Here is a 22,479-nt window from a genome sequence, read left to right on the forward strand (position 1 = left end):
CACATCACAGCAAAGATGCAATTACACTCCAAACACGCACGGTTTTGAATTGGGAATTGAAGTGGTTCATACAGGAGCCCTCAGGGCCAGCAGAGACTTTCAGGTTAGAAAGACATGAAGAACAAAGTTGAACGTGAAAGGCTGGGAAAGCATTTTGCTTAGGCCTTTTGCACTGCCTTCTCCTTCCCAGTACCCCTTGTAAACAGAGAGATTCCTCCACAATAGACCATCCCAGTGGTATAATATTTAGAATAGAGAGGAAAAAGAGCTGGTCTTGAAAACACTGTGACTATAATAAAATACTGGCTAGTGAAAGGATTCAGAGGTAGGAAAGGGCTTAGGTATGTCCAGAGGAATAAAATTAAAGAATATAATTGAAATACATTCAGTGAAATTTAATCAGCAATTAAATAAATACATGGCTAGATAAATGGATAGAAAAAAATATTTTTTTAAAAACACAAATAGGCAGATAAAGTGAGTTTGAAAAAAAAAGGAGAATGCCCCTTATACCAGAAAAATATTCTGGTAAAGAAAATATCTCTTTTCTTCTTTCAATCAATCAACAAGCATTTATTAAATATGTACCATGTGTAAGGTTCTGTACTTGACTCTATTGGCAAAGATAAAAGGGAAGCTGTTCCTGTCCTCAAGGAGCTTACATTCCGTCAAAGACAACAATGGTAAACATAAAAGTATAGATAAACTAAAAACAAAATAAAAAAGAAGCACAGGGGAAAACCATTTTATAATAATAATAAAACCTTATTTGCCTATGAAAATACTGCTCCTTTTTCCAACCACATACTTATGTGAGGCCAGATTTTCTTCATATCCTTCACCCAAAACAACAGATTGACAGATTGAATGGAAAAGCAGATATAAGAATCCAGCTGTTTTCTATTAAGAAAGACATTAAAGAGATTTGCAAAAATATGTAAAAAACAATGTCAATCCTTTCACTATGTTTTATTGTTGTTTTGGAACACAAGGTTATTTTTCATAGTGATGGATTTATTAAATGAATAAACTTTTTTTTAAAATATTGGCTTCATAATATGAAAAATGAACAAAAGCTCTTTGAGGTCCTCAATAACTTTTAAGTGTAGAAAAGGGCACTGAGATAAAGATGTTTGAGAATCACTGATTTAACACATGGGAGGTTCATGCCCCATCTACAGTTTGGTGGCTAAGTCCTAGGGAAGTACTGAGGCTCTGAGAAGAAATCAACAGACTTGAGGATTATGCAGATTAGACATAGCAAAATCAGAACTTAAACTCAGATCTTTCTAACCCCAAACCCAGCAAGCCTTATTCACCTTGACCTACAGCCCTTCAGACTCTATTATTCTCCAGTGCTTTTGTGGGTATTAAGTCTTGTCTCTCTAAAGTGATGTTGGGAAAATGACTTAACCTATTCTAAGACTTTGGGTTGCTGAACAAGTTCTGATCTGATTTGGTAGAAGTTTCCTTATTGGGATTTTCTAGCTTCACTGAAAATATAAGTCCAGTCCAAAGAAAATAAAATTAGATAGAAAGCTCCCTATGGACAGAGACCACCATTAGAAAGAGCACTATATTGGCACCCAAGGGAACCAATCGAGATACCTTGATCTGCTAATAAGCAACTGTGTGAATTTAGCACACTGGACAGAGCACTGATTAAGCAATCAATAATGATTCCACTTGGCTCTAACAGAGATGAAGAAGTCTAGGGCTGAAATCCTAACTCTGATGCTTACCATCATCTTGGGTAATTTATTTAACCTCTCCAGACCTTAGTTACTCATCTATAGAATAAGGGATTGGGAGAGATGATCCCTAAAGTCCCTTCCAGTTTGAGCTTTATGCATGAGTAGAAAGATCAGGGAATAGATAATGTCCCCAAAGTCTTAGAGGAACTGTAACTCTAATAGCTTTAAATACACTAAGACTTTTGGGACAACCTGCCCTTATTCCATTTGGGTCAGTTCTTCTACCTCTGAAATGAAAAGATTAGCCTAAATCAGTGGTTTCAAGTGGTGTGCCAACCTTGACATCTAGCCCAACAGGCATCTGTATGGAACTTAGGCTTGTAATCAACTCATATGCCCGAGAAGTCTCCTAATTCTCCCAAATTCAATATTCGCTGTGCCATGAATCCTGGAGCCAAGAGTTACTCTGCTATGAGCCAAAGAGTCTGGAAATCACGAGATTAGATAGTCTGCAGTCACCCCCCAAAACTCTTAATTAATATAGTATTCAATGTGATGATGAGGATGATGATAGCCAGAATTCATAAAGTATTTTAAGTTTGCAAAGCATTTTATTATGTTGTCTCATTTGTCCCTCACCACAGCTCAGTAAGGCAGGTGCTATGATTATCTACTTTTTTTACATAAGCAAACTGAGGCTGATTGGGCCACACAGCTAGTTAGTGCTGAGGCAGGATTACAGCCAATCTAATTCTACTGTCCTCGCCACTATGCCAGATTCATGGGCACATATTTGTCTTCTTCAACAAACTGTGATCTCCTTTCCACCAGTGTCTATGTCTTACACTTCTCTTGTACCTTATACCTGTTGACTCACTGAATGAAACATCAATGGACTATTGCTTTTACAAGAGGCTGTCTTCTTGTTAGCCTCCCATTTTCCTTTTCACAGCTGTGCCTTTTTTATAGATGGTACCCAGACTAAGTGTCTACCCTTTTTCCTTTTCAACCAAGTAACCAAGTGTCATTTTTCTAAAATCACAGAGATGAATGACTTCAGAATAAGTAAGGAAGGCTGAATTAATTTGAAGAATTAATCTGAAAATTGCCAACAAGCAACAATGATGACCACGATCTGCATAAGGTAAAAAGAAAGTAGTGGGATTATCAATAGAATGAAGACAACAGGAATGCGCTAGGAAAAGGGAGTCAGTATGCATTGGTGACCATTTGTGTGGCAAGATTAAATTTTGAAGACATTGCAAGAGAAAAAAAGAAAGGGTAAGTTGCCTTTCTATTAACCTAACAGAGGAAGGGGAGATTTAAGATGGAAATCAAGAGGACATGGAAACTGGATAGGAGAAGAGATAACATCTTTTTTAGGGGACATTATTCCACCTAGAGATCGACTTATTTTTGGATTTAGGGGGCTCTCTTTACACTTTTCAAAAGAGGAAGTAAGAAGAGAGAGGAGTGAGGGAGGAAGGGAAGAGGGAAAGAGAGAGGGAGAAGGGAGGAAGGAAGAAATAGCTACATAAATTATGGTAAATGAACATAATTCACTGTAAGTAATTATAAAGGATTTGAAGAATTCAGAGAAACAGAAAGAATTAGTTTCTGATAAAGAATAAACAGAAGTTATAAAATAATATACATAATAACAATGTAGATAGGAAGAACAATAAAACAGAACTGAATGCTATGAAATGATGACCAAATTTTGCCCCACAGAAATTAAGAGATAATGTGCAGCTTCCCTCTTCCATCAGGAAAGTGAGGGATTATGAATATTGCTCCTCATGTTTAGTCAGATATGATACACTTATTGGTTAGTTGTACTGACCTACTTTTTGAATTTTTTTCCCTAAATATATTATAAAAGAGAAGGCTCGTTAGGTGATGAAGAGTTGACATATTCAGAAATTAATGTAAGGTTAAAATAAGAGGCATTAAAGAAAACTTAAAAATAACTAACCAGATGATCATAGGAAAAAGAGAAATCTTTTGGGGGAAAAATAAAGGAAAGTGGTATCCATTATTCTATGAGATTTGAAATCCCCAAAGCTTAAACTCTTAATTCCTCATGAGGTAAAAAAAAAAAAAAAAAGATCAAAAAATTAGCATCAACTGGCCCTTCCCATAAACCAACTAGAACCTCATCATTACTCTCTGACTTGATGTCTATTAATCATAAAAGCAGGGGTGGGTTACAAATGAAGCCCTATGTTGACTGAAACACTACCAATAAATTTCTGAAAGGCAGAACTCAGCACAAAAAATGGGGTTAGGCGGGTGGGGAGAGTATAAGGGAGAAATCCCACCCCACAAGGGAACACAGAGCAGCCAGCCCATACTCTGTTCAGTCTAGAATCATGCATAATGTATCCCCCTAACTGCTAACAGCAGGCCTCGACCAGATAATTTACACTTGTTTTTATGGACATGAGGAACTGATCTTTGAAGTTGTCCCTAATGAGATTCCGCTTGGCCCTAACAGCATCCTGAGAGATTGTTCCGGTTTTCTCTCCGTGTCCGGTGCATATTTATAATGTAGAATACAGACTCATTTAAACTGCACTTGCGGATTTCTGTGTTGTGCTTGTTTTTAAAGAGTATTGCTCATATCCCAGGTGAAAGGGGCTGCTGATGGCCAGACCACATTTTACTAAACCATGTTATGGCCCAGCCACTTTGGCTAATTATCAAAGACATTGGTTAATCAAAGGACCTTTACCTTCAAGTGGCCATTCTCCTCCTACCGTGTCCTACCCTGAAGTCTATGCAATCAATTAGTAGCATGCAGGAAAAGAGTAATCTGTTAAAAAAAAAAACACACACATACACATTGTGACACCTTATTCAGCAGAGAAACCCGAAGGAGTCCAGGGATGAAGGATAACAATTAAAAAAAACAAAACACCTATATTAAAAGGTCCCCAGATTCTAAGAACTTGATAAAGAGATTTTTTTGTTGTTGTTGAATGTTCTCAGCTAATTTAGGTCCCATCTATTATCAGATCCACAGAAGAACGGTCTTTTATACATGAAAGGGACCCTAGAGATCATCCAGTTTTATCCTGCTTCTTCAGTCCCCATTTTATAGATAGAAAAACTGAGCTACAAAGGAGAGATATAACCTCCTACTCCCTCCCTTTTTATGATCTCTACAATACAAGGTCGTAAGTGCTTTGCAAAAGTTTAAGCACTATAAAAATGTCATTTATCATGGTGATGATGACGATGTGAGTTGGTTTTTAGGATAGATCATTGATTTAAAGATCAAAGTGGTCTTAAAGGATATCTACTCCAAAGCCCTCATTCTATAGATAAGCAAACTCAAAGATTAAATTGCTTGTCTAAGACCGCACACGTGCTAACTGACAGAGGGGAGTATTTGAACTCTCTTCTTCCAACTCTTACTTTTTTTGAGGGAGATTACTTTTTCCTTTCTACCTCACTGTCTCTCCAGGATGCTCCAAGCCCTACAGTAGTCATCAACACTTCATCACAAAAACCTATGTTTTACCAATTGTGAATTTCATTAGCTTTGCCTACCAGAGAGGTAAATGGTCCAAGCTAGAAAACTGATGCACAACTAGCAGTAAAAATGATATTTGTATCTTCCATTAAGATCTGCATAGTATTTTATGTGTTTTTATCTTTTTTTGAGCCTCAAAAGAAACTCCCTATGAAGCAGATGAGACAACTATTGTTTCCTACTTTACTGATGAGGGAACTGAGGCTCAGAAAATTTAAATGGATTAGATGAATGTCACATAGCTATCAAGTGGAAGAGACAGAATCTGAATCCATAACTGCCTGACTATAGGTTCAACCTTCTATCCACTATGCCAGAATTCCTCTTGATAAAGGAATAAAGAAATTGACCACTTAATAAAGTGCTCCATTCTACCAGAGACTCAGTTTTATCAAATTCTAGTCTTCAGTATGGCCTTTTGCACATATTTAGTATAACTCTACATCAGGAGTCCTCAAACTACGGCCCATAGGCCAGATGCGGCCCACTGAGGACATTTATGCAGCCCGCTGGGTTATGGCAAAATCAGACTGGAAGTGACGTTCGACCTAAACTCGAATTAGCAACGCACACTTCCGTCACTGGGCTTTTGTTTTTACTATAGTCCAGCCCTCCAACAGTCTGAGGGACAGTGAACTGGCCCCCTATTTAAAAAGTTTGAGGACCACTGCTCTACATCTTTACTACCCCATAGCCACCTCAACACTAACATTATGATGGAATCCTGTGGAATTACCACAGATCATTTTTTCTCATTATGGCTCTGCCTTAAAAATGGAATTTTCTTTTAAAAGAAAAAAGGTAGACACCTAATTAAAACAGATGAGTTAGCTGGGAAGAAAAGGTGGTGATTGCTTACAGAGAAATAGCCAAGTGAATTCAGCACTAGGTTTGATCACTAGGTCCAATAAGAGATAATCCCCTTGAAAGCAGGGACCGTTTCCTTTTGTCTTCATATCGCTGGGACCTAGTACAACACCTGAACACAGTTATAGCATAATAAGTGATGGTCTAATGATTATATGGAAATAGGTTATGCATGACTTCAAATGTATAATTGAAATCATATTGTTTGCCTTCTCAATGGGCAGGGCAGAGGCCAGAGGGAGGAAGATAATTTGGAAATCAACATTTTGAAATATGAATATTAAAAGAAAGGATAATTATGTAAAAATGAATAAATGTTGGTAGATCAACTGACAATAATGAACTGTGCAAACTTGGGTAAGTAATTTATCTTGTCAATCTCAGTCTTGTCATCTATAAAATGGAGATAATATCTGTATCACATTCTTCCCATGATTTACCTAATCATAGGTTGGAATCTCAGGTCAAGGAGGTTTTGGCCTGAGTTTATGTCAAATCTACAAACACTACAAGTGGCTTAAGTGTGTAGAACATGCAGCAGCCAGGATTAGAACCCAGGGTTTTTTTGTTTTTTGTTTTTTGTTTTTAATCTAAAATTAAGTTCTGACTTAGCTGCCTCTCAAAGTGTCCACAGAGAATGGAAAGAATTGATCTTGCTCTCCCACAAATTAAGCTTTTCCCCTTCCATCTTCATCTCAAAGTATCCATGGAGAATTGCAAGAATCCATCTCGCTATCTTTCGCACTGAGGCAAGTGCTCACAAGAACATAGATTTAGAGCAAGAGGCCTCTCTAGGGTCTTCTAGACCAAAGTCTCATTTTACAGATCAGGAAATTGCGACCAATAGAAAAACCAAATTCACAGTTAGCAAATAGCCTAATCAACATTTGAAGTCAAGTCCTCTGACTGCAAACTCAGCAGGATTCCCTGGCCCAGAGTTGCCACTATCATTTGAGCTAAATCCCTTAAGAGAAAAGTGTTCTGGAAATCATAAAGCAGCATAGAAACATCAACTATTATCACCGAAGTCATCCAGTAGCAAAAAGCACAATTCCCATGATAATATGTGATCTGTCTCTCCTTGGACTACAGGGAAATCCCAAGTTCCTAAGCTTAGCTGTCGGGTCAGGTCCATATCAAAAAGGTCAGAATGCACCCCCAGCTTCAAAAGCCACTCAAAGACACTGAGTAGTTCAGTAAAGAAATGAATATTTAATCATGAGTTAAAACAAAACACTCAGGGCTACCTCCATCTCAGCTTTCCAGCAAGAAAACAAAGCAGTGAGCCTGTGCTCCCTCTTGCCACAAGCTCCAAGTCCACAGGACCAAGGGATTTGGCCACTTTCTGAGGCCTGAGAAGGCGTCGATCCACTGCTCTGATGCACGTGGGAAGATCCCACAGAAGACTGGAAAGTCAGAAGGCTTAGAAATACTTACTCGGGAATTCATCCAGCTCCGGCCCGAAAAAACACGGGAGACTAATATAAGTTACCCATTTTAGCACGAAATGTAGACTGTCAAGTATAAACACAGGTTCTCAAAAACAAATGGCTAGAGAATGATGGGTAATTGAAATGACCTATCTTGGCTCTGGAGAAGAGAGGGAGAAATGGATACATAGACAGACAGAAATAGAGACGGGGACAAGGAAGGTGAGAGAGACAGGCAGACAGATACAGAGTAAGAGAGACAGAGAAACAGAATGACACACAGAGACAGAGAGTGTCATAGAGACAGACACAGAGACAGAGATAAAGTCAGAAACAGAAAGAAAGAGTCAGAGAGAGAGAGACAGAAAAAGACAAAATAAGAGGCAGAGACAGGAGAAGGTGGTGGGGACAAGAGAGAGAGACAGATACAGAGAGACAGAGATAGATACAGAGACAGATAGACATAGATAGAAAGTCAAAAAGAAAAACTAAGAATGAAAGACAGAGAGAGACAGATAGAGGAAGGCTGGCTGGGTTAATGGATAGATGAGTAGAAAGAAAAGTAGGTAGATAGAATATTTATTAAGCACTTATATATCAGGCACTGAGACAAAAACAAAATGTATCTCCCTCCTTACTTTGGACAGGTATGGGACTACATATGCAAAACGTTACATTTCCTGGTGGATGTAATCCTGTGCTGATTGGTTTTACTTAACCATTTTATTTACATGTGGGGAAAACCAATTTGGTGGATGTAATACTCAAACATAATAAAGATATAAACATAAACAAAGAAATCAATAAAACTTTAAAAAGGAATCTTTCAAACTAGGATAATAATATGTCCTAGAAAGTGTATGAAGATGAGGTTAGCAGACATCATAGGTATTTCTTTTTAATTTTATTTATATCTTTTATAATTCTATAAAAATAAGTGCTATTTAATAAAAAATAGACACTAAAACCTCTGTCTTAATCAGTGGCCCTCAAACAGTTGGAATAAATTAAATATTCAAGAAAGTTTGACAAGTTAGTTAAAATATTGCATTCCTGAGAGATAAGCACACATACTAGGTTTTGAGCATGACAGAGAAGTATTCACTGAGTAATCAGGCTGCATACAAGTCACCCGTGGACAATAATAAGGTAATTCATTATGGGAGGGGGACAAGTATAAAACAGTCTTAGAACTTGGCAGGTACAAAATCTACATACAATTCAAACCTGAACAACTCAGTTAATAGTTCACATCCCCAAAGTACAATGTACTAACTTTCAATAGAAAAAATCTTGAGACTTCAGTATCAACCAATCCTGAAGCATTTATAAAGAATTTACTGCAGGCAAGATATCATGCTAGGCATCAGAAATACAAAGACAAAGCAAAAATAATGCTAGCACTCAAGGAGTTTACCCTTCCCCAGGAAAAATGGGGGGGGGGCAGAGAGGGAGACAGGGGAGACTTCATCTCCTCTGTCACCCATAGGCTGGAAGTTCAGTCACTGCCCAAAGGCTGATGCCCTGGCTGATTAGCATGGAAGCTTTGACCTTTCTCCATTTCTGACCTGGGCTGATTTGGTGATCTCCACTCTGGGTGGAAGGGGTGGGTTATCATATTGGTACTGGACTTAGTCTGGCACTCTCTGTTTTCCTCCCTCCCCCCATTCACTAATGTTTTTCAGCTGAGCTTCATTAAGAGATCTCTGTAGTCGTTTGTCCTGCCCTTTGTCTAGGATGGCTCTATTTGTTTATAAAGTGGCCTGTTCTTTCTGTAGAAAATGGGAGTTCAAGTAAAATCCATTAATGGCTGGAAGCCTCATTTTCATTCCACACCTGACAAACCAAACACCTCATAAAGGCCTCTGGGTAACTGGCTCTACTTTTGAGTCTGTCTGGATTTTTCTTAACAAGCTTTTTTTTTTTTAAAGCAATATCAGCTAAAAGCAATAGGCTCCAGGCTGAACATTCTCTGTCTCTCTGTCTCTCTGTCTCTGTCTCTGTCTCTCTCTCTCTCTCTCTCTCTCTCTCTCTCTCTCTCTCTCTCTCTCTCTCTCTCACACACACACACACACACACACACACACACATATTTACTTCATAATTGTGGCCTGATGAGATCGTCCTGAAAAGCAGGCTCAGGATGGAAAGTTAATTTTTTACTCAAATGGGGATACAGATCACTAATGCAGACCAGAGCTGGATTGCAAACATTCTCTCAGCAAAATAAAATAAAAAGCCTTTGCAGAATTAATAGGATCTGACTCAAACCAGTCTGGGGAATGGGGAATACAACTTCCCCTGAGCTAGTTACCAGCTAGACCCCCACCTCCATCTTTTGTCCATAGAAAAAAATACTTTTTCCTTGAGGAAATATTTCCAAACAGCCCCCTTCCCACCCTTTCTCCTCTCCAAAGTGCAGAATTTATGGTAACAGATAATTAACAACAAATGACAAAGCATCTAAGCAGTAAAGGGCTTTGGGTTCCCTTGCCAAAATGATGGTATCAAATTCCAAGATAAACAAAGAAGTGTGCCGCCTGCCATTAACACTAGAAGAGGGTCAGGATGGAGGGATGTAAAGCAGTTCCCCAAACACCATCAAGGGTCAGTTTTTTTTTTTTTTTTGGGGGGAACAGCTTCCTAGTGCTGTATTATTTCCAATCAAAACTCAGATCAACTACTACTTCCAACACAAGGCTTTTCTTGATTCTCCCACTTTCTTAAAGTTTTTATTATTCTCCCTTCCCCTGACCCTAACTCAAAATGACTTTGTAAATATCTAACATCTTTTAAACAGTGCACAAGTTGTTATAACATCATGAAGATGTAAGGTTCTTGAGGACAGAACCTGTTTCATTTTTGTCTTTTCATTCCCAGAAACTAGAACCATGCTTGACACACAGTAGCTCCATAATAAATGCTTGTTGAACAGTAAGTGCCCAATAAATGTTTGTTAAATGGATTCCATGGAATCTCTCAGAGGAGCTCCCCAATTCAGATCAGAGAGAGAGAGAGAGAGAGAGACAGAAAGACAGTGACAGAGACAGAGGACAGAGAGAGAAAGAGACAGAGAGAAAAACAGACAGTAAAGAGACAGTCTATAAACAATAGAATAAGGAAGCTCAAGTTGATCCTATAACACACTCACCCATTTGATCTAATTGATGGTATCAAGTTAATGTGCAGAGATACACAGAAAGACACTAGATATTTTCAAAATGATATATTCTGTGTGATCAGAAGTAATTTGCTGATTTCTCCAATCTATCACCAAAGCAATTCCAATACCAGGAACATTTTAAATATAGAAATTATAAAATTTTCAGCTTGCAAATACATCTAATGACATCTTTCTCTTAAATTTTCCCTCACTCATCCCCAGAGTCTTGACAGAAATCTTTCTTCAAGAGTCCTTCCTCGAGAGTGTGTTACATATATATTGTTGCCAGGTACAGTTACTGTTGTAATGAAACTATTCCACTTGCTTCCTTTGATATCTTTTGAATACATTTGGAGAAGTTAGACAAGTGGTGAGGAGAAACACTAAAAAGTCTAAGATAAATATGCCTCACCAAATACTTCTATAAATGAGCAAAATGCTTTCTTTTTAAGGAAATTAGTATCGGGAAAAAGAAAGCCAAGGCCATGTTACTACCAGAGGGTATAATGGATAGAACACTACACCTGAAGTCAAGAAGACCCAACTTAAGACACTTCCTAGGTATAGTGCCCTGAGCATTTCAGCAATTATCCTCTGATTTCCTTGATTTTCTCAACTGTAAAATGGGGATAATCTATCTCAAACAGCATCTATCTCAAAATTTTGTCATGAGGATCAAGTGAGATATGTGTTAAGTATTTGGCACAGTACCTGGCACATATTGGCTACTATATAAATGCTGTTATATATATATATATATATATATATATATATACATATACACACATATAGATTTATAATACTGTTTATAAAATGTAGTAATAAGTACCTGTCCCTCCCCATTTTACAGATAAGGAACTGAGATCCAGAGTTCATAGAAGGTTATATAATGCAATACTAACAAAATAATAAAGACATATTACTTAGCAAAGATGTTCTTTTTTCTTTAGCTTCCTTCCAAAACATGTATGTTCACAGAATACTTTTAGCTAAGTATGAAGTAAGAGTGGAAAGCTATAAATGTGATTGGTCTCTGTAATTGATGAGGATGATGATGACAATGATCAGATGCTGTCAAATTTGCAAAATGCTTTACATGGGCTATTTCATTTAACAAGGAAGCCATTTCATAAGAAAATTGAAATTGCAAACAGGATAGTAGAAAACATCTTCAATTCCACATTTAAGCTAACAGAAGCCTTCTCAGTATTAGAATTTTAGACCTGGAAGAAACCATAAAATCTAGCTCACCAGTTCTCAAAATGTGATCCATGGACTCTTTCAGTGGATTATTTGCCTATTAAGATACTCCTCCGTTGTCAAATTATATGTGTTCATGAGGCCAGATTTTTTTCATATATTTTGACCAAAACAAAATATCACAAATCGGTTGAATTCAGAAATAAATATATATTCTCCCATCTTCTATTAAGGTACATGTTACAGAAATTTGAAAAAAAAATAAGAAAACAATGTTTTTATTAAATTTTTTTTGGTTTGGGAAAATATAGTTTTTCCCCTATAAAATTTGTGATTTATGTTCATTGGTTTGCTACTATTTTAAATTAAATAAACATTTTAAATTATCAGCTTTAATTTCTAGTTTGACTAAAATATTGCTATATGTAATATACATAAACAAAAGTTCATTGGTCCTAAATAAGTTTTATAAGTGTGAAGGGATCCTAAGACCAAAAGATTGAGAATCTCCTGTAGAGAATGCTACCTCAACGAAACATGGAGAACTTATTGAACATCCAACTGACCAGAGACTTCTGCCCTCTGAGAGAAAAGCACTAAACAAAAGAGCAATTGTCTGATTCATTCTGATTAATCGGTCACCTCCATATCTGGTACATGAAGCTTACTTAGGTTTTTGCTTTTTCCCTAGCAATATCCTCATTTTCTTCATTCTTGTTTTTATTATATTTTTATTGTATCATTGTCGTTATCATAAAGAGCTCTATGACTTTTTCTAAATTCTATAAATATTATCAAACACATCATGTTTGGTTGGGGTTCGGTATTTGTTGTTTTTATTGTTGTTGCTACTGCTATTATTTTCAAAACAGGATGGGGGACATACAAAACTAGAAAAGGATATTTATTTGCATGCTCATCCTCCTCTACTGGGGGATACAAGTTTGAAAATAAAATCTCTAGAGGAAAAAATCCAAAAAAATATGAAAACCAACTGATATTATAGACAGTAAATATACCAAAACTTTTATTTCTGCAGCATTGGTATTTCCACCTGGACTCAGATACCAAGCATTTTTACTTTTACAACCAAAAAAAACATTCCTCTCCAAAGAAGTGTGGGTGAACTTTTCAGGAGCATTATGGAAAACCAAACCAAAACTGGGAACATACCAATCTAACTGATAAAGAAGGAGAGATGGAAAGGAATGATCAAAAGAAAGGCTCACCAATAAAATAACCTCCTAAATCTTGGGGGAAGGAAAAAGCCAGATTCTTCCATTATACATATAGAAAAGCAGCTGGACTATCCCAGTATCCTGCCTTAAAGGCAGGAAGACACGTTTCAAGTCTAATAAGCATATGCTGCCTGGTGGTGTGACACTAGGCAAGACATTTAATATCTCAGTGACCCAGGAAACTGTAAATTGTAAGGTACAGATGAATCATCCATATGTACCTGTGGAAGGAATTCCCACACCAATGAAATTAGAGATCTAAATAAGAAGAAAAGAAAAAGAAAAGGATACACAATTTTTAAATGAGAACTTGCTACCTATGACATGGACATTTTGAGAAATTGTTGGGTTTTGTTTATTTCTAAATCATCTTTCCAGACATGATATTCTAGTTCTGGAAAACTAAAATCTAAAATTAGCACCTCCACAGTACACCCTCTATTGTGTGACTGATTTGGCTGGCTCTGACAGTTGCATGTTGCGATTAAGATGTTCTGACCCAAAGATTAAAAAATAATAACAAAACATATTTGGGAGAGCATGGCGTGGCAATCTGATGATTCTTTCTGAATTTAAGGAGAGACGTCTTCAGGTTTTATACATATGCACACACATATATATTATTTATATGTATATGTGTATATATATATGTATATATATACACATACACACACACACACACACACACACACACACACACACATATATATATATATATATATATATATATATATATATATAAATGTTCAAGCACGCTTGCACTTTTAATCTTGATAACAGAAGTTGGAAGTGCAGCAGAAAGAAAGCAAGATTTGTTTTCTGAGGATACGTGCTCAAATCTAGTCTCTGCTCTGACATTTATGTCTTGTATAACCTTGGTTGAGTGACTTCATGGCTCTACACTTCAGTTTCACTCATGTGAAAAACGAGAGCATTGGACTTGATGATCTCCCTGGTCCCTTTCTTGATCTACGATTCTTTGAATATGAATTCAAGAACTGTGGGATCAAATCCTCCTTCAAAGGCTGAGACTGTAGGCAGTCTCAATTTCCTTAATTATAAAAATAAGGATAAATGAGATAATGTTCACAAAATATTTTACCAACCTTAAAGTTAAAGATATGAGCTATTGTCATTTACTGAATAATCACTGAATTTATTCCTATGCTCCCCCATTTCTAGTGTCAGTTGATCAAGTATTTATTAAAGAGCTCACAAAGTGTCAGGACAGCCAGACAGCCACACAAAAATGGTGTGTCCTGTTACATAACAAAGCTGGACTTTGAAGGCAAAAGACCCCAATGGGGGGATTTGCAGGAGAAAGGGATTTAATTTGGTAGTGCTTTAAAAAATGCTGGAACACAAACAAAGAAATCCACAGTAAAGGAACAAAGTTAGCTCTGAAACAAAGTCTGACTGTCATGGACCATAAGGCGTTTCCCCCATGGAGCATACAGGGAAATATTTTTTTTTAAGAAGGAAAAAATAGAGAAAATATCCTGTGTTTATGTATGACTGAATCCAAGCTAAAAGGGGGCATTGAGAATCTCCAAGATGAATAAGAGATTGGAAACATTAAGGAGAAAATTATAGTCATGCTAATGCCTAGTGCAAAAATAAATTGTAGTGATAAACACAAGCCATAGCAGCTCACCAGCAACAGTCGTATATATGTAGAGTGCTCTGAAAAGAAGCAATAGCATCTAACACAAAAACTCCCAAAAGTTCCAGATTGTTAATAAAATGTGATTTTTCAGAGTTCCAGACTGGTGACAAGGGTATTTTGTTGTTACCATACCACCAACCCTTATGTAATTTTTTAATTATAATTTTTATTTACCAGATATATGCATGGGTAATTTTACAGCATTGACAATTGCCCAACCCTTATGTATTGATGGTAACCTTCCAGATTACAGCTAATATAGATTATTTTTCTGTCCCAATCACTATTACCATCCTCTATGATCTCAAAATACTTCCGTGATACTTTTATTTTAAACTTTGAGGCAGCAAGGTTGCACAGTCAGACTTGGGGTCAAGAAAACCCAAGTTTGCATCTTCCCTCCAACATTTACTAGCTAGGTAACCCTAACTGACAACTTCTCTCTGTCTCAGTTTCCTCATCTATTAAACTGAAGGTAATAATAGAACCTAATCACAGGATTGTTGGAAGAATGAAATGAGATATTGATAAAGCACTTTGCAAATCTTAAAGCACTCTATAAATATAAACCGATAATAATATGCTCTGTGCTGTGTTTTTGTTTCCCTGAGATTAATTGAAGGGAGGATGGGCTGAGGTTTACCTGGGATAGATACATAGACTTTGGTCTGACTCACTGGAGGGAATACATGAGATCAGCACTTCTCTGGAGTTTGGGAGGACTTTTTGGTTTACAGAGAGACCAAAAGAGAAAGATGAGATGATTCATATTCTCAGCATCTTTTAATCTCTTTTTAACCCTGAGATCTTTTATAGTGAAAAAGAAGAAAAGTCTAGAATTTGGACATTCCCCAATAGGACAGTGAAATGCTTTGTATTTTAGGAAATAGAGAGAGATTTTAACTCATCTTTGCTGATTTAATTTGTAGATTCAAAATTGAAGAACATATCTGATAGTATCTAGTCAATCTCTCATCATAAAATGATACAACTGAAGCAGAAGGAGATTCCAGGAACTGTCTAAAGTTCCACAGCTAGTCAATAGGTGAACCTGGACTAGGATCCAGGTCTTCCATATTTCTAGTTTATCATATCACCATATCAAGAAGGGCCATTTCTGGGAACTTTGGAAGAGTCACTTCCACTACACTTTCAAGGTAGACTTCCACCCATCCTTCAACACTGATAACAAATGGAAATTTCTTTTCTGAAATTAGTGTCACATGGGTAGGGAATGAAGAGATTTCTCTAGAGTTTTCTACTTTAGTGTCCATTTCCTTCTAATGATAAAGTACATTTGGATAATCTCAGAGGATATAGCTTAAAAGGCAGCTATGGGTGGCAATTCAAATATATTCATGTATAAAATATACACATAAACATATACAATATATACATATATGTTATTATACATATTTATGTATGTGTATATTCCATATGTATTATAAAATATCTGTGTATAATATGCATTTACATATATATGAATATATATAAATGCATACTTGTTTACATATATATATAGTGTGTGTATAGCTTTTCAGTTTTATATCTATTTAATATAATTATATGTAAATATCTTTTAATCTGCACCTATTTGTTTCTTTGGTTTAATGAGTTCAAAACTGGAAAATTTCTTCCATAAATGCAGTTTATCCTTAGCATTTGGTCTCTGTTTCCAAGAGCACTGAGAAGGTAAGTGACTTACTCAGAGTCACCCACTCAGTATATGGCAGATATAGTATTTGAAACTAAGTTTTCCAGACTCCTAGGCCAGGCCTGTAACTCGTTACTTACAGCTGCTATATAGAAAATAATAATATTAATTTGTTTTGTGGAATGCTTTCCAAAACACATTTTCCTCATACTAATGTACAATTACAAGTGCTATTCCCATTTTACAAATGAGAAAAGTGAGACTCAGAAAGGTTGTTAAGATTTACCCTAAATCACATGTCCAGAAAATGGAAATCTAGGATTTAAACTCATCTTCCCTAATCCCAAGTCTAGAAATATTCTCAGCATATAACATTATCTACCTTAATTGGATAAATAAGAAAGTTAAAGTTTGACTCTATCAAGTAAATTTAAGTCATCCGCTTCCTCCACATACATTCTAGAAACACTAAGAAGACTAGCAATTTGAAATTGTTCTGAGAAGACAGGATAATAGCTCTATTATTAGTTTTCTTTAAAAAAAAGGCTAGAACACTCCAAAAGAACCATATTTCAAGCAATTTTTCATTAGCTTACTGATAATCATTAATTCCACATAGAGCATGTTATCATTTCCTTAAGTCAAAATATCAAATGTCTTCCTAATACATTTTAAGAAATTTTAAGTTAAGTTCTTCCTATGATCGTGAATATCATGAATAAATACTCTTTTCACTATAACATTCACTGAGAAGACTCTAGGAAAACCAGAAGGGTTGGACCCAAATCAGTTAGAATGGGTGATAGAAACATATATGACGCAGGGAGCTAGGCAAACAACAGGTGGAATATACTTCTGACTCATTGATAGATCACAAGAAAAGGAAGAGAAGGAGGAAGAGGAGGAAGAAGAGGAGAAAGAGGAAGAGGAGGAGGCAAAGAAGAAAGAAGAAGAAGAAGAAAGAATAAGAAGGAAGAAGAAGGAGGAGGAGGAAAAGGAGAAAGAGGAAGAGGAGGAGGAAAAGAAGAAAAAGAAGAAAGAAGAAGAAGGAGGAGGAGGAGGAAGAAGGAGGAGGAGGAAGAAGGAAGGAGGAGGAAGGAGGAGGGGGAGGGGGAGGAGGAAGAGAAGGAGGAAGAAGGAAGGAGGAAGGAGGAGGAAGGAAGAGGAGGAAGGAGGAAGGAGGAAGAAGGAAGAAGAGGAAGGAAGAAGAAGAAGAAGAAGAAGAAGAAGAAGAAGAAGAAGAAGAAGAAGAAGAAGAAGAAGAAGAAGAAGAAGAAGAAGAAGAAGAAGAAGAAGAAGAAGAAGAAAGAAAGAAAGAAAGAAAGAAAGAAAGAAAGAAAGAAAGAAAGAAAGAAAGAAAGAAAGAAAGAAAGAAAGAAAGAAAGAAAGAAAGAGATGAGAAAAGAAAACAAAGAAGAAAAAGAAGAGGAGGAAGAAAAAGAAGAAGAGGAGGAAGAAGAAGAAAGAAGAAAAAAAGAAAATGAAGAGGAAGAAGAAAGAAGAAGCAAAGAAGAAAAACAACAACTTTCTCAGGCAAAAAACCACAAAGCTTCAAGCCTAGCCCTCTTCTGATTCTGTTTTGTAGACTATCGAGCATCCTTCTCAAAATTAACAGAATGAGGCACGTTAATATGCACAAAGATGCATATCCAGGTGTCCTAAATGATTCACTTTTGAAATCAAAGAGTCAAAATCAGAGGGAAAAGTTTCCAGAGGAATTATTGGAGAAGAAAAATATGTTCTTAGAGGCATGAAGACCTAGCTTCATTCCTGGTGCTATGTCATAGCCATTCTTAAACTTTCTTAAACTATTTCTCCAGACGTAAAGTATGGAGACATAAAGCATCCAAAATATTCCATGGAAAATGAGATGCTTATTCTTTATAGTTTTATAGTTAGAAAGGGCCATAAAGGTTATCTGATCCAACACCCTCATTTTATAAGTGAGGAAACTGAAAGCCTAAGAAGTAGATTGTTTTGCTTAAGGCCATACAGCTAGTAGTAAACTGTAGATCAAATACCCAAGGGAGTGCTGGGTGGCACAATGTTTAGAGTACCAAGCCAGGAACCAGGAAGACTCATCTTCCTGAGTTCAAATCTAGCTTCAGACACTTTGCAACTGTGTGACCCTGGGCAAGTCACTTCACCCAGTTTGCCTCAATTTCCTCATCTGTAAGATGAGAAGGAACTGGAAAACTATTCCAGTAATCTTTGCCAAGAAGACCCCAATTTGAGATTGGATACAACTAAAAATGATTCAATAACAAAAACAAAGCGCGATATTCAAACTTAGGTCCTTTGACTTCAGAGACAGGTAAAACTTCACTGTAACAAATGGATATCATTGCAAGATTGAGCTTTTAGTAAAGAAAATATTAGCCATTTCTAAAAATTAAAATTAACACTCTCGATCAGGTACTTAACTCAGTAATTTATTGGAATACAATTAAGAAAAAGAGAAATCTAAATTCTAAGGGAAACCCAATAAATCCTTTAATAACAATATGGACCTTGTCCCAAAACCATAAAGATACAGACCACTCCAAATGAAAACCTCTCCCATTATTTCCTTCTGAATGTATAATCAAACAAATAGCTAATGCATGTGGAATATTAATGCTATTCTCAGAAATACAGCTTCTGATCCAAAGACAGAGCTGGAACCAGAAGTATTTGTAAGAGTGAATGGGGGAGGGCAGGCTTTAGCTCTGAGAGCTTCATAAGATTTCTATACTGTTGAAGGATAGTACTTTTGAGGGAGGGACAGAGATGTGGACACTATTAGGTTTGTAAGTGGCTATAGAAGAAGAAATAAGCCCCCAGGATGGTGCTCTTCACACCTTCTCAACTTCCCTGTGCTTGTAGCTCTTTCCTAGTTATAATTGTATAAAAGAAGTTAAAATGTAGGAGTCAAAAAAAAGTTAATTAACAAAAGCCATTTGCTGTATGTCTTTCAAATGAGTAATATAGGTAGATAATAGGAGATCAAAGGAAGAAAAAAGGATAGTAGGATGAAACAGTAAAGGAAAGCTATCTGAGGGATGTAAGTATTGGTTTGGGTCTTGCATCAGGGCTGGGAATTTGATAAGTCAAGAGAAAAAAAAGAAAGGAGATCAGAACTACATAGAACAAAGAGAAGGTTCAGATCTGAAAATTCACAAAAGAATAGCAAAGAAGTCAATATGATAGAAGTTGACAAAACAATTAGGGACATAGTAGAAGGCAGCCATATGAGTTTGTTATGATGTGATGGAAAAAACAATTGAGAGTATTGCAAATCACAAACTGTATGTTTCAAGCAGTTGATGATATGATAGGTATTTGATATAGACCAGAATAATTCTCAACGCAAATGAATCTTAGAATATGCTTATTGTTTTTGCCGACTGTGACTCAAGCCCCAGACACTATTAGCTGTGTGACTTTGAGCAAGTCACTTAACCCTACTTGCCTCAGTTTCCTCATCTGTAAAATGAGCTAAAAAAGGAAATGGCCAACCCCTTCAGTATCTTTGCCAAGAAAGCCTCAAATGGGGTCATGAAGAATAGGACACACCTGGAAAGAATAACAACAAAATTATCTATAATTATCTATTAAGATAAGGACTATATCTGTGATTTTATTATCATAGAGAACTTCCAGGTTAAGAAGCTCCCTCTACCAATACAGACTGGCACCTTTTCTATTACTTAGAAAACATCTGTAGGTTAACTGTACAAGGTCACACAGCCAATAAGTCAGTGGCAAGATTTGAATCAAGGACTTAATCTGATTTTGAAGCTGGCTCTCTATCCACTACACCTCTTGCCTTTCATATTGGTTGAGGAAGGACAAAATCCTCAGGTCCTAAGTTCTCATTCGGTTTCCATACACCAATTTCTAAGAGCTTTACCCAATTTCCTCATGCCTTAACATCCCTGACCGGGATTAGAGCCAGCAAAATTCTTGGCTATTTTTGAATGAAGGGTGCCAAATATGTGCAAAATAGAGCTCTAATAAAACCCAAATTCTGACTTCTACATGGTGTTATACCAAATACTAGAGGAAAAATGTATGATTTTGAAAAGCACATCATGGTCCCCAAATCATGTTGAAGAGGTCATGTAGTCTTACTCACTCATTTTACAGATAAGAAAACAGGTCCAGACAGGTAAAGTTACTTAACAAAGTCACGAAGATAATAAGTGAAAGAGCTAAACTTGGTCCTACATCTTTCGGCTCTAACTCAGTGCTAGAAAATCCACAAATCCACTAGAATATATTTATGTCTTATTTAGGGGAAAACCACCTAAGCAACCAACAGGTAAGTTTTGGTCAGCCTGAACATTTTCCTTCCAATGGCATAAATTAAGCAATTTCCAAAACCAATTAAAAAAAAAAAACCCAAACACTTCTGATTTAAAGGGACCCAAAATATTTTAAAATACACAGTGCTTGGGAAAGATTTTAATTGCAGTCTTTCTTTGCAAGGATTTTGCATGTGCCTGCTATTTTAGTCTCCTTGCTCTGCAGACATCTCATCACAGGTAATGGTGTCGGCTATGGAGATTATGCCCACAAAGCAAAATCTTGGTATTCTCACCAAGTCTCCAGGGTCAAGGAAAACACTTTTTTTATTTTCTTAGTGTGTTGAAGTTTAAAGGGTTTTTATTTTACCTTTTTGTTTAAAGGCCAAAAAAAGCAAAGACTAAAGAAAGCTCAGTACCTAGCAGGCCCTAAGTTTGATTCTACCCAGTGTGGACTAGGCAGGCAAGTAGATTTCTAACCTCTCTGATCCTAGTTATATAACTATCTTCCAAGAGCTTCACTCCAACTTTGAGTCATTCATTCACATCAAACAAGGGGAAGGGTCTGACCTAGTGGACATAAGGCCTTGAATAAATAACAGAGAAGATGACAGCCTGCCTCATTCTGATGGAGCTCAACACAGCCGAGGGGGATTCTGGAGGAGTTTAGCAAAATCTCAATTATCCAGCCAGGTCGGTTAAGGACACCGAGGTTCCAAATTACATTTGGCTCTGCTAGTTTTCAAGCCTAGTTTCCCATGTTACTTTGAGGGAGTGAGGGGGAAGGAGAGGTCTGAGGGAAGGGCTCTGGTTTTTGAGACTAACTGTTCCAGAATTCCCTAATCCTTTGTCCCCTTTATTGTTAGTGGAATGGGGCAGGCCAGCACACTTTCTACTCACCAAAGAAAGACAATGGATTCAGTAATCACTGGACAATTGGTCTCAATTAGGCCTATTTCACAGCTGAATGTAAAGGGGCATGGGGGGAGGGAGGAAGGAAGAAGCAGGACTGTATAAATGTTAAATAAATATGCTATTTGTGGGAATGGTGGGGTGAGGGGGAATCTACCCATTACTGTGGAGGAAATCAAACCTTCAATCTTAGTTCCAGCACCGAGGAGTCGTATGAACTTGGACAAGCTACTTCTTTCACCTGCCTAATTGCTTTATAATTCACACTAGGGATGCAATTTTATGTGAGAAAGGACATTGAAAAAAAAAAAAAAGGTGAGAGATTCAAGTTATTGATCACCAAACTGTTTTATCTAACTTTATCCTCCCGATAGAATTTCCTAATTTTTTTTCCTAAAAAATTCTCTGTTATTTGCTAAGATATTTTTAATTGTTTTCTTTTCTTGAAAAACAATTTTTTTTAATAAACCATGAGAAATACTTACATATGTACATGTGGAGGCTGGAATCTGCTCTGGTTGATGTTGTAGTGAGTGAAAGCCTGGGTTGGGTTTGAACTGTACTCATCCACGGTGATGGTGACTTTACCTTGAGAAGGGATCCCATGTGCCATCCTTCCTCCTTATAGTCATGAGCAATTCACAACTTTCCGGAGCAAAGGATGGGGGCAGGCATTGTGTGTTGCAGCCAAAGATGGGACCCGAGGAGGGACTTATTCATCAAGGCCGTGAGTTTCTGAAAGCAAGAAAATAAAAAATAATAAAATAAATTTAAAAAAGAAACTTCACTGAAAAAAAAAAAAAACTTCCAATTTAACCCAATGTGGTGAGA

At 36.8% G+C, this 22,479-nt stretch overlaps 1 protein-coding gene across 3 annotated transcripts in view; it reads right to left on the bottom strand.

Annotated features, from left to right (window-relative positions):
• The window catches only part of MPPED2 (metallophosphoesterase domain containing 2), a 210,468-nt gene that overhangs the window by 182,774 nt on the left and 5,215 nt on the right, over positions 1 to 22,479 (bottom strand). For all 3 annotated transcript variants that reach the window (XM_074275519.1, XM_074275518.1, XM_074275517.1), the window contains exon 2: positions 22,134 to 22,383. In XM_074275519.1, the coding sequence (XP_074131620.1) occupies positions 22,134 to 22,261 (128 nt within the window). In that variant the 5' untranslated portion in view covers positions 22,262 to 22,383. The remainder of the gene's footprint in view (positions 1 to 22,133; positions 22,384 to 22,479) is intronic.

This window comes from Sminthopsis crassicaudata, chromosome 6, assembly GCF_048593235.1.
Source record: "Sminthopsis crassicaudata isolate SCR6 chromosome 6, ASM4859323v1, whole genome shotgun sequence".
Classification (NCBI taxonomy): Eukaryota; Metazoa; Chordata; class Mammalia; order Dasyuromorphia; family Dasyuridae; genus Sminthopsis; species Sminthopsis crassicaudata.